Source organism: Trichosurus vulpecula, chromosome 2 (genome assembly GCF_011100635.1).
Source record: "Trichosurus vulpecula isolate mTriVul1 chromosome 2, mTriVul1.pri, whole genome shotgun sequence".
Taxonomy (NCBI): domain Eukaryota; kingdom Metazoa; phylum Chordata; class Mammalia; order Diprotodontia; family Phalangeridae; genus Trichosurus; species Trichosurus vulpecula.
The window spans coordinates 85,246,615-85,259,941 of NC_050574.1; the positions used below are offsets into that span (position 1 = coordinate 85,246,615).

At 38.9% G+C, this 13,327-nt stretch overlaps 1 protein-coding gene and 1 pseudogene across 1 annotated transcript; one reads left to right on the forward strand and one right to left on the reverse strand.

Annotated features, from left to right (window-relative positions):
* Positions 1–3,688: 3,688 nt before the first annotated feature.
* LOC118836570 (tripartite motif-containing protein 43-like) lies at positions 3,689–5,074 on the forward strand. Its single transcript, XM_036743817.1, has one exon. The coding sequence runs from the start codon at positions 3,689–3,691 to the stop codon at positions 5,072–5,074; it is 1,386 nt and encodes a 461-aa protein (XP_036599712.1).
* Positions 5,075–7,047: 1,973 nt separating this feature from the next.
* Positions 7,048–9,804, reverse strand: LOC118836571 (annotated as a pseudogene).
* Between the last annotated feature and the right edge of the window lie 3,523 nt (positions 9,805–13,327).

Here is a 13,327-nt window from a genome sequence, read left to right on the forward strand (position 1 = left end):
AAGTACAACACCCATTCCTATTAAAAACACTAGAAAGCATAGGAATAAGGGGAACCTTCCTCAAAATTATAAATAGCATCTACCTAAAACCATCGACAAGCATTATTTGTAATCGGGATAAACTAGATGCATTCCCAATAAGATCAGGGGTGAAACAAGGATGTCCATTATCACCCCTATTATTCAATTTGATACTAGAAACATTAGCTGTAGCAATAAGAGAAGAAAAAGAAATTGAAGGAATTAGAATAGGAAAAGAAGAAACTAAATTATCACTTTTTGCAGATGATATGATGATTTATCTAGAGAATCCTAGAGAATCAAGTAAAAAACTATTTGAAATAATAAACAACTTTAGCAAAGTTGCAGGATATAAAATAAACCCACATAAATCCTCAGCATTCCTATACATTACTGACAAAGCCCAACAGCAAGAGATAGAAAGAGAAATTCCATTCAAAGTTACTGAAGGCACTATAAAATATTCGGGAGTCTATTTGCCAAGACAAACCCAGGGCCTATATGAACATAACTATGAAACACTTTTCACGCGAATAAAATCAGATCTAAATAAATGGAGAAATATCAGTTGCTCATGGTTAGGCCGAGCTAATATAATAAAAATGACAATTCTACCTAAATTAATCTATCTATTCAGTGCCATACCAATCAAACTACCAAAAAATGTTTTTACTGAGCTGGACAAAATAATAACAAAATTCATTTGGAAAAATAAGAGGTCTAGAGTATCTAGGATATTAATGAAAAGACATGCTAGAGATGGTGGCTTAGCCACACCAGATATTAAACTGTACTACACAGCAGCAGCCATCAAAACTGCCTGGTACTGGTTAAGAAACAGGGGTGTGGATCAGTGGAATAGGATAGGTACACAAGTAGGTGAAATCAACAAGTTTAGCAATCTACTCTTTGATAAACCCAAAGAGGCCAGTTTCTGGGCTAATAATTCACTATTTCACAAAAACTGTTGGGAAAATTGGAAAATGGTAGGGCAAAAACTGGGCATAGACCAATATCTTACACCATATACCAAAATAAAGTCAAAATGAGTTCATGATTTAGGAGTAAAAGTTGATACTCTAAGTAATTTGGGAAAGCAAGGAATAGTTTACTTATCAGATTTGTGGAAAAGTAAAGAATTCATGACCCAACAAGAGATAGAGAGCATTACAACATGCAAAATGGATAATTTTGATTATGTCAAATTGAAATGTTTTTGTACAAAAAAAGCCAATGCAACAAGAATTAGGAGGGAAGCAGAAAATTGGGAGAAAATCTTTGCAACTAGTATCTCTGATAAAGTCCTCATCTCTAAAATATACAGGAAGCTGAGCCAAATATATAGGAATACAAGCCATTCCCCAATTGAGAAATGGTCAAAGGATATGAACAGGCAGTTTTCAGAGGAAGAAATTAAAGCTATCTACAGGCATATGAAAAAATGCTCTGGATCGCTGCTGATTAGAGAAATGCAAATCAAAACAACTCTTAGATACCACATCTCTCCTGTCAGATTGGCTAAAATAACAAATCAGGAGAATGATAAATGCTGGAAAGGATGTGGGGAAATTGGAACATTGTTGCATTGCTGGTGGAGTTGTGAGCTGATCCAGCCATTTTGGAGGGCGGTTTGGAACTATGCCCAAAGGGCTATAGAAATGTTCATATCCTTTGACCCAGCAATACCACTTCTAGGGTTGTATCCCAAAGAAATCACGCAAGCGGGAAAAGGACCCATATGTACAAGAATATTTATAGCAGCTCTCTTTGTGGTAGCCAAGAATTGGAAATCAAAGGGATGCCCGTCAATTGGGGAATGGCTGAACAAGCTGTGGTATATGAAGGTGATGGAATACTATTGTGCCATAAGAAATGGGGATGATGCAGACTTCATAACAACCTGGAAAAACCTACACGACATAATGCTGAGTGAGCGGAGCAGAGCCTGGAGAACGTTGTGCACAGCCACAGATATATGGATTCCATGAGGACCAACCCTGACATACTGCGCTTTTCTCAGCAACCTAAGGGGCAAGGACAACTCCAGGGGACTCACGATGGAGAATGCTATCTTCATCGAGACAAAGAACTGCGAAGTTTGAATACAGACTGAGGCACACTACATGCTCGCCTTTTCTGCTTCTCTTTTGTTTTTGTTTTTGGGGTTTTTTTTTTTTTTGGTTCTGTTTCTTCTTTCTCATGATTCATTCCATTGGTCAAAATTCTTCTCCACGACTTGACTAGTGTATAAATTAATTCAATGCGACGTTATACATGACAGTTATATGAGACTTCATGCCGTCTTGTGGAGGGAGGGGGGAGGGAGGGGAGAAAAACTGGAACTCAAAACTATGTAGAACCGTGTGAAAAAAAAAAAAAAGAAAATGGACAGGGAAAAAGTAAACAGAGAGTAGGATAAATTGGGGGAAAGAGGGTGGAGGGAAATACATAGTTGGTAATCATTACTGTGAAAAAAATTTTATAGTTACTCTGATAAAGATTTTGTTTCTCAGACATAGAAAACTGAGTCAAATTTATGGAAATAAGAATAATTCCTGAATTGCTAAATTGTCAAAGGATATGAAAAGTCAGATTTCAGACTAAATAAACAAAGATAATTATAGTCATATGAAAAAAATGATCTTAATCGCTATTGTTGAGTGAAATGCAAATTAAAACCACTCTGAGCTACTGTCTCACACCTGTCAGATTGGCTAATATGATAGAAAAGGAAAACTACAAATGTTGGAGGGCATGTGGAAAGATTAAGACATTAACATACTACTAGTGAAGTTGTTTATCAATTCAGCCACAATGGAAAGCCATTCGGATCTATGTCAAAAGGGTTATAATACTATGCCCTTTGATGAAACAACAGGGTTATTAGATCTGTATCCCAAAGAGATAAAAAACAAAAGTGCAAAGGACTTAAAGCCCTATTAGTAGTGGCCCCAGTAGTGCCTTTTGATCTATTATGACTGAAATCTGGCTATACTATGTATTGAGCATAAATTTGCAAGTAAAATCACTTTTGAAAAAGTCACTTTCAAATTTGCAGAAGTTGATTGTAACATTATTCATTACTGCAACAGACTATTATATAAGTATACATTTTTTCCTTTTTTCAAAAAAATAAAGTAATTAAACATTTACATTATTTAATAAATCAAATTATCAATAACAATTAATAATTAATAATTAAATTAATAGATGTTTGAAATCAAAATTAAAAAAGCATTTTTCCATTGTGCTTTATTTTAGTTATTTTGTTTTATTGTGTGTATATGTGTATACTCAATAAAAGACAATTTCAATTTTCCTTGTTAAGAAAAAAAAATTCATTGAGTTAAATCTCCATGTTTTCATAGCATACCTCCTTAATGACATGGGAGCTCTTTCTTAGCTAGGTGAAACCTGTCCATCCAAAGAACTTCACCAAAGGTGTGAACTCTACGGGAATCAGGGCTGCCAGGACCAGCAAGAGTTAACAGGTTGAACTTCAGGATTCCAGGCTAGAGGAGTTGACACCTCTTCTGGGAGACCCTGAAGGGGAGGGGCTACCTCCTATAAAAGGAGACCATCCTGCCCCTCAGAAGCACTGCTTTCAGTTGAGCTGAGGTCTGTTCATCTCAGTCTCTGCAGAAAAAAAGCCACTGGAGAGAGGAGAATGGATGCTACTTTGAAAAAGTTGCAGGAATTTCAGAGGGAAATCTCCTGTAGCATCTGCAGGAGCTACCTCTCTGAGCCAGTCACCACCTGGTGTGGGCACAGCTTTTGCAGGGCATGTCTCTTCCAGAGCTGGACGCTTGGAACTGCGGCTTTCTCTTGCCCCGAATGCAGGCAAGTGTCCCCAGTCAAAAAATTCCCAGGAGTCAATGGGGACCTAGCACAACTGACTGACATGGGCAAAAAGCTCTGCTCCCTTCTTTTGCAAAGTACTGAAGGACAGAGCCAGTGTGCCAAGCACCAGAAAGTGTTCAAGCTCTTTTGTGAAGATGACCAGACACCACTCTGTGTGAGATGTTCCCAATGCCCAGAGCACAGGGCTCACAAACTGTCTCCTGTAGGAGAGGCTGCTCACAATTTCAGGAAGAAGCTCCAGCTCCTTCAGAGTCAATTGAGAAAACATTTCGAGGAAGCTGAGGAACTTCTTGATCAGGAGGAGAGACCTGCTGTCGACTGGCACTGGATGATCGCAGGAGAATATAACAAGCTGCACCACTTCCTGATGGAGGAAGAATCCCGCTGTCTTGGAAGGATCAAGGAAGAGGAAAGGGCAAGCCAGGACAGACTATCCCAGCATAGGCAAGCCCTCCAGGACCTCATGCTAGTTCTGCAGGATGCGGGCCACCAACCCAATTTGGATCTGCTACACGAAGCCAAGCAGTTGCTGGGAAGGAGTGAGTCAGTGCTGTCCCAGAGGGCCAAGACTGTCAGTCCAGAGCTCAGAGAATACCCCATCCCTGGCATGATCGAGATGCTCAGACGATTCCGAGTGGACATCACAATGCATCCCGCAACATCCAATCCCTTTATGACTGTTTCTGAGGATCTGAAGAGTGTGAAGGCTGGAGAAGGCTGGCAGGTGCAGACCAAGCTTCCTGACAACTCTGATATCCATGCTGTCCTTGCTGAGCAGGCCTTCAGCTCAGGCAGACAGTACTGGGAAGTGGATGTGACTCAACTACCTCAGTGGATACTGGGCATCTATACCCCCTATGTGAGGAGGAAAAGGAAGAGGAACGTGAACTCCCGTGGCTCTGTGTTCCTGCTTTCCTGTGTCAAGGATGAAGAGGATTACTATTTAAAAGCCTTTCCTGGATCATTGAACCATCGAGTGAGATGCCCTGTGCCCAGGGTTGGGGTGTACCTGGAATATTCTTCGGGCACTCTGGCCTTTTACAATGTTCTCCAGAGCTCTCTCATTTATGAATTCCACTCTATTGCTTTCACAGAGCCCATCACACCCTTCTTTTCTCCTGGCCCCCCACTTCCAGGCACAAAGGCTGGTCCCATGACTCTGTGTCCAGGTGACTCTCATCTTCCCGCTTGACGCTATTCATCTCTCTGAGTATTTCACCAAGGAGGAATTCTCAGCCCACCACCAGGCTCCCTGGCTGGGGGCCTTCCATTTCTAGCCTTCCCTGGAAGAGGATGACCATCACCTACTCTATGATGGAGAGGCTCCCTGCTCAGAACTAAAGACTTGCTTTCCACATTGCAAGCTGAGGGGAATCATTTCCAAATTTTATACTCTCAATAGTTCCAGCCCATCAATTTTCACAATTAATCAATTTTGTTTCAACAGTAAATTAAAAAAAAAAAAAAACATGGTCCCTCTGGACCCCATACCCTTATGCTTGATTTTCTTCCTAGAATTCATCACAGCCCTTAGACATTCACAGATTAAAAGCTTTTCTAGTCCTTTACCCATTGAATTGCAGTAAACCTTCCTTTTTGTCTTATTTAATATTAAATGAAATAAATTCCAGCATTAACTGTGCTTTTGCATGTTGTATTACTTTTCATCCATTTCTTTCAGATCTGACTCTTTTTTACCCCATTTTGTGGTTTCTTGGCACAGATACTGAAATAGTTTGCCATTTCCTTCCCCAGATCATTTTACACATGAGGTAACTGAAAGTAAGGTAAGAGTTTCCCAAGCTACTAAGTGTCTGATGCTGGATTTGAACTCAGGAAGATGAGTTTTCCTGACTCCAGGCCGGAACCTCTATGGAATGTGCCTTCAAGCTGCCACCTTATAAACATCAGAAATTTATTAATTAACTTCAAAGGGAACATCTAATCAATTGCTAAATATTCCTAATCCTCTTTGACAAGCTTTTCATACTTTCTAGGGGTCTGCATTTCCCAGATCCCATGATGTAAATATGGGCTGCCTATACCAGGAGTGTGTATATATATATATATATATATATATATACACACACACATATATATATATATATATATATATATATATATATACACATACACAGCTGTTTGTGTCTGTGTGTGTCTGTGTGTGCCTGTGTGTGTATATATGTATATATGGATGGGAGTGGCAATTTAAGGGCAGTTAATCCTTGAGAATATAGGAAATATAGGTGCCTCTTTGAATTTTGAAATGCATTGAAAGAAGACTGTCAGTGTTATTAAACAGTGGAATTTCTTTTGTCAGCTCTTTCTAAGATATATTTATTTCACAGCGGAAAATAAGTGAATGAATGGTGACATTGATAGCATATTGGACTTGGCATCATTAGGGACCTGGGTTCAATCCAAACTTTTAGACTTCTTGGTGATGTCCCCACTTAATCATTCCATGCCTTGGTTTATTGTTCTGTAAAATGGAGCTAAGGCCTAGACATGTCATTTACCTCATAGGATTGGGGTAAAGGTACAAGATCTGAATCCTTTCCCTGCTGCTAACTAGTTGCATGACCTTGTCCTCCCAGTCCCCATCTCTTTATGTGTAGAGTAATGACATTGGGGAAAATAACTTCTAAGGTACCTTCTGAGATACCTTAGAGGTACATGTGATATTTCACATGGTTTTTGAGAGGACAGCTTTATAAAACGTTTGAGATAAGTGGATGGATGACTGGATGGAGAGAGAGAGAGAGAGAGAGAGAGAGAGAGAAATGGAGAGAGAGAGATGAATACATAGATAGATGGGTGGATGGATGAATGGATGGATAGATAGATGGAAATTGATGCATATGTATATAAATATATATATATATATATATATATATATATATATATATATATATATATATATACATTCGTTTACGTGTGCATGTGTGTAAGGGAGACAGAGAATACCATGTACACACACACACACACATACATATGATTTCATATAAAACACTGAATTGTGCTTCTGAGTGTCCTGTGGGCTGTGGACCTCGGTGCTGCCCCTGGGCTGCAGCCTGGACTGCCTGGAAGGAGCTGTCTGGCTCACAGGCACCCACGTCCAGGCCTCCAGTGAGGAAGAGAAGCATGTGTGGGGTGGCCCACTGACTAGTCCATTTCGAGAAGGTCTTCAGGTGTATCTTGTAAAGTTTTGGACTTCTGACTATCAGACGACTTTGCTTCATGTAGAGGAGAATGACAAAGTCCAACTTTGCATGGTCTCACAAATGTCAGAAAAGTAGCTGCTACTAACATGCCAGTTGCACAGGAGTAGAAAGCTGACGCATACTTGTAGGTGCTATGCACTAGAACACCTGGAGGACCACATGATACGTAAGAAGTTTTTTTTAGAAACAGTGGATACCTTTCCCCAAATCTCCCTGAGAAAACATTGTAATTTTTCTGATTTATGTTACTAAAAATGGAAACATATCTCCCCAAAGACATTAAAGACTAAGAGAAAAAAAACCCATATATACAAAAATATTTTAGCAACAGCAGTTTCTGGTGTAGCAGAAAATTGGAAATTAAGGGAGGGATGCCTAACAGTTGAGGAGTGGCTGAACGAAGTATGATATATTAATGTAATGGATTATTATTGACCCTTAAGAAAGGATGAAAAGGACAAATTTAGAGAAACCAGGGAAGACTTGTAGGAACAAATGCAGGGTGAAGCTACCAGGAAAATAGTTTCTATAATGACTACAATATTATAAAGGAAAACAACTTTGAAACAATGGCTAATTCTAATTGATGCAATCATGACTTCAGAAAACTAGTGAAGTACACTTTCCCCTTTCTTGGCAGAAAAGTTTTGAATTATAAGATATAGCCAATATAGGAAATTATTTTGTTTGACTATACTCATTAATTATAAAAGAAGACTTTAATTTTTAGTAGGAGGAGAGATGTAGGTGGGAGTAGGAGGTAGCGATACTGATTCAAAAAATGTTAAACATACAAAGACAAAAATACATAAAGCAGAAGGAAGTTCAGAAAGGACAATAGAAAACTGGGCAATGTTGGCACTACTGAGTTAAATTTAATATGTACTTTAAAAATCATAAACTATACATAGTATAGAGATTCATGTTTTCATATATAATTTTTTCTATTCTTTGGATTTGGAAATGTTCACATTTGCTGACATTTGTCAAATGCAAAATAAAATAAGAAACTTTTAAAAGAAATGGTGGAGGGAAGAAAGCTCTATTAGAGCTATAGGACTAGTTTCAAGAAGAATTAAAATAATGTGTAATGTAAAGAAATATCTCCCAAATGCCAAAACATATTCTGTACACAGAAAAGGAGAAATAGCTGAGCTTTTGTGTGTCAGAGAGGGTCATTTAGAATATGGAAAAAGTACGAATTCTTGTTTGCAACCTTTTTTAAAGTTATGAAACCAATAAATATAATTTTCCCCTCGAACGTATTCACATCTTTAAAAAATGAGATAGCACACTTAATGATGTATTGAATCACAACATCATTAAGTATGCATTGTATGTCAAAGCTATAAACCAATTCAGGCCCCTTTTTCCAAGGACTTATACTACAGCAATCAGTCAACAAGTATATGTGTACAACTGCAGACCCAGGACCATTACAACCTTTCTGAGAAGGAACATTCTTTTGGAAATCTTGTAATTTTCATTATTCCATTAGTCAGATGAGAGACAGGTATACTGGCTAGAGAGTTGGCCTTGAAGTTAGGAATATGTAGGTTCGAGTCTTAACTGTGTGAGCAGAGGCAAACCATCAATCAGCTTTGGTGAAGGATTGTCCACACAAGTTTGGTTTTTTTGCCAGCAAGACAGCATAGTGGAAGGAGCACTGAACCTCTGGGTTCCAGACCTGATTGTGCCATGATTCAGTCTGTGACTTTGATCAAGTCACTTCACATATGTGGAATTCAAATTTGTTAATCTTAAGGTCCTCTCCAACTCCAAAAACCTAAGGCTCAGATATAGTGAAGAATATATTGCAGAATCCACAAAGTAGCTAACTATAGCACATTTTAGAGAGCAAGATATACATTTAAATTCCCTGAAAGTGGTGGTCCAGCAAGTTTCGATATACTCTGAAGGAAGACATAGACTCCAGCTGCAGAAGACATCTTCTCAATTCCCACTATATCATCTTCAGCTGGTAGAGGAAAATGAGTACCTGCTACTGTTCCAAGCATGGACCCAAAAACTGCGCTGCAGGTTGTAAGACCCCAAAATCCAGAAGCAAAGGGAAAGGCACATAAAGATACAGTCAACAAAATGAAGCAGATAAGCTCAATATAGACCTTACAGATAGGCTTTCTATCAAGCACAAAACCAACACTAATTCTTCCAAAAATTTTTGCCACTGCCGTTGCAGATAATGTAAAAGCTGAACGATGCTTGTCAACACTCAGACTGATGCTCAGAGGAATGATGTACAAGGGGGAGCAAAGAATCCAAGTGTAGCAAACAGACCAAAAAGCATGTAACAAGTAAAACTCTTTTCTTTCAAAAGGGAAAAGTCCAATAATGAAGCTTTTTCACTTGGTTTTGTATCACTGGATTTTACCAGGATTTCTATGTCAGTCTTTGCCTCAGGCTCTGCATTGGCATTACTAGGCACGTTTTTAGGTGAGGTAGTTAATTTTACTACTGAGTTAATGGAGTCTATTGAGGTGTGTGTTTTCTAACTTACAAGCATATACCACACCTCTTTCACATTTTTTGCTAAGGGTACTTTTGGTGTTGTGGGTGATCTGATTATAATTGGTCAAAGCAGGGATCCGCAGATGATAATGTTTAGCTGTAGTACACCAACAAAGAAGAGACTGTATCTCTAGCCAATTTTCTCTTTCAAAGCTGTGATGGCTTGCATATTCGGTAGAAAAGAAATAACAAAAGTCAAAGTTAATGATGGACCTAATAAGAAGACTTCAAGAAGCAATATAGATTCTAATTTAGCAATAAACTTTAAAAGATAAACCTCCATATTTGGGGCCACATGCTAGGTAACATACTTTGAATAAATAAATAAGGGTGTAGAAAGTGTCAAGAGATACAAAAATCAAGGAAAGAAAATGAATATTGTTTTGCCCATTTCCGCTGAGGTCAGATTTCAGGTTCTATAAATGCATGGAAAAAAACCATCTGTTAAGGATTTAGACAAAGAATGTAAGAGTTACCGTTACCTCCACCAAAAGTGGCATCGGGGGTTTACATTGTATTAGGCAGCGGTAGAAGACATAAACCAAGTCAATAATGCATACTGGAGATTGTTGACATTAAAGCTATTCATATTTTTTCTATTTATAATTCATTGATGATAATTTGCCTGTGATTTGTAAATATGTCCATAAGCAATGTAACTGCTGGTTGGTTTTAGTTCTTCTAATACAATTCCCATCACTCCCACCACTGTACACATGATGAAACTAAGGCCCAGAATAGAGAGAGACTAGCGCATGTTTAGAAGCTAATTAGTGGTAGATTAGAGCAGCCAGGTGTCACAGTGCACAGGCACTGGGCCTGGAGTCAGGAAGTCCTGAGTTCAAATTCTACCTCAGTCACTTACCCCTGTTTGCCTCAGTTTCCTCATCTGTAAAATGAGCTGGAGAAGGAAGTGGCAGACCATTCCAGTGTTTGCCAAGAAGACCCTAAATGGGGTTCTGAAGAATTGGACACAACTGAAAAACAACAACAATAGCCAAGACTGGAACCCTGGTCACCTGACTTGCAATCAGTGCTCATTTTATCAAATCATACTGGTTTAGTCCACTGGAAGTACAATATGAGCCAATGAAAAATGGATGAATGACTAAAGCATTTATTAAGTACTAATTATATGGAAAGCACCATGCTAAGCTCTATGGATATAAAGAGAAAAAAAAATAGTGGTTACCAGTGCTGAACCATTGCCTACGATATTAGAAAGAATGGAGAATGGTTGAGGAGGGAAGGACCTGAAAAAGTCAAAGGTTATCCTTTGGAAAGTAGGAAAGAGGACACACTCTGCAATCTATAAGCCACCAAGCTAGACTTTGATTCCTGGAAAAATTCTTGGGTGGATCATTAAGGTCCGTGAAAACAAAGTGGTGATTATGAAGAGATAGTATGGCTTCATCAAGAACAGGTCATGTCAAGCTAACCTTATTTTCCTTCCTTTTGGCAGGGTTAGTAAATGAGTACATCAGAGGAATGCTGTAGGAAGCTAGTTTACCTAGAACTGAGCAAAGTACTTAATAAAGTATACTCAGCTCATAGCAAAAAACAGAAATGATGACCCAAGCTAGCGATAATCTAATTAGATGAATTCAGACTTGGCTGAATGTCTAGACTCAAAGGAGCAGTCTTTAGGGGTTCAATGTTGCCTTGGAAGCAGATTAATTGTAGAATGCCCCAGGAGATAGGGCTTGGTGCCAAGCCATTTAACAATCTTAACCAAGTCTGAATAAAGGGACAGATACATGTTCATTAGATTTGAAGATGACACAGAACTAGGAGAGGTAGTGAATACACTGAGAGACAGAGTCAGGATCCAAAGGACTCTTAGTAAACTCAAGCATTGAGCTCAATCTAATTTAATGACATCCAATAGAAATAAATGCAAAATTTTATGCTTTGGAACAAAAATAAATCAATCTTAGAAGTATAAGGGAGGCATGATGAGACAGCATTTTGGAAAAAATCTGGGAGTTTCAGTGAATTGTAACCTCAAGGAAGAGTCACCAATGTGGTCCCCCATAAAAGTCTATGTCATCTCTTGAGCTACTCTAAGAGAAACCTAGTTTCCTGGAATAATGACGGGGTAGTCCCATTTTGCTCTACCCTTATCAGACTTCATTTAGGTTACTCTGTTCAGTTCTGAGTGCTGTAGTTTAAGACATGACATTGACAAGACTTCAGTCATGATTATTGAACTTCTTTAATGTTTGCAAGAATGGAGAATTGTTGAGGTGGGAAGGACCAAGGAAAGCCCCGGAGCCCATGCTATATGAGGAGTGATTAACATGAAAAAAAGTAACCAGGGGTGACATGGTAGCTGTGTGCAAACATGTTAAGGGCTGTCATGTGGAAGGATCGGATTTATTCTGTTTGGTTCCAGAGAGCAAAACCAGGAGGAACAGCGGAAGTTAAAAAGAAACTAATTTAGATTTTAAATCAAGGACAACTTCCTAACAATTAGAGCTGTCCCCAAATGGTGGTGAATTCCCTACCCTTTGATGTTTTCATCAGAGGCTAGATAATTGCTTGTGGAATATATCTTAGGGTGAGGAGTTCTTTCAGCTATGGCTCCAACTAGACTTGAAAATGCTAGGATTGATTCTGTGTTCACTTCTGGACACCACAGGAAGAAGAACACTGACACACTACCAGCAGAGGGATTTAAAACTATGTTGGATGAGGAAACGTTTAAGTAAAGAAGGCATGCACTGTAATTCAACAGACATACGTGATACATGTTTATTGCACTTGTTGAGTCATAGATTTAGATCTGGAAGTGACTGTAGACACATCATCTAATCCAGCTGCCAGATTGTACAAAGAAACAAGGCTGGAGAGGCTAGCTAACTTGCCTAAGGTCACAAACATAACAGGAGGCAGACATAGGATGTGAACCTAGATCTGTTAACTCCAAATCCAATGCTCTTTCCAATGCTGACTATCATTTGATGAGAGAATATATATGACAGCTGTCTTCAAATATATGAAAGGTTGCCACAAGGATGAGTGATTAAATTTAGTCTGTGTAGCTCTGGATGACAGAACTGGGATGAAAAGGTTAAAACTAAGGAGTTAGATTCTTCCTCAGCACACTTTGTCTAAGAATTAAGACTATGTAAAAATGGGTACTGAATCTCTCCTTCCTTTACTTGTATTCCTGAATGGGGTAAGAGATTAGACTAGATTATGATCAGTAAAGTCTCTTTCAACTCCAAAAAAAGAGAAAACACTAAATTTCTTGGCCTGGAAACCTCTGTTCCATACCTTGTCTGCAGTTCAATGGCTTGCAGAGTTTCTTGGGCACGGAGAGGTTAAGTGACTTGTCTTGGTGTCAAACAACCCCATGAGTCAGAGGCCAAATTTTCTATCAATCATGCAGACAAGAATTTATTAAGTGCTTACTGTGTACTAAGCAGCAGAGATACCAGGAAACAAACAAACACTCCCCTACCTCCAAGAGCTGACATTCTAAAAGAGAAGATTGTAAATGAACAGCTATATACAAACAAGATACAAACAGAGTGGACTGAAGGCAATTTCAGAGGAAAGGCACCACCTCAGAGTGGGGTGAAGGAACTCCAAAGATGGGCCTCTGGCTCAAAATGGTATGTGAGCCAAGTCATGAAGGAAGTCAGGAGCTGTAGCAAAGTCTTCCTTAACACTGACCCTCCTTCAGC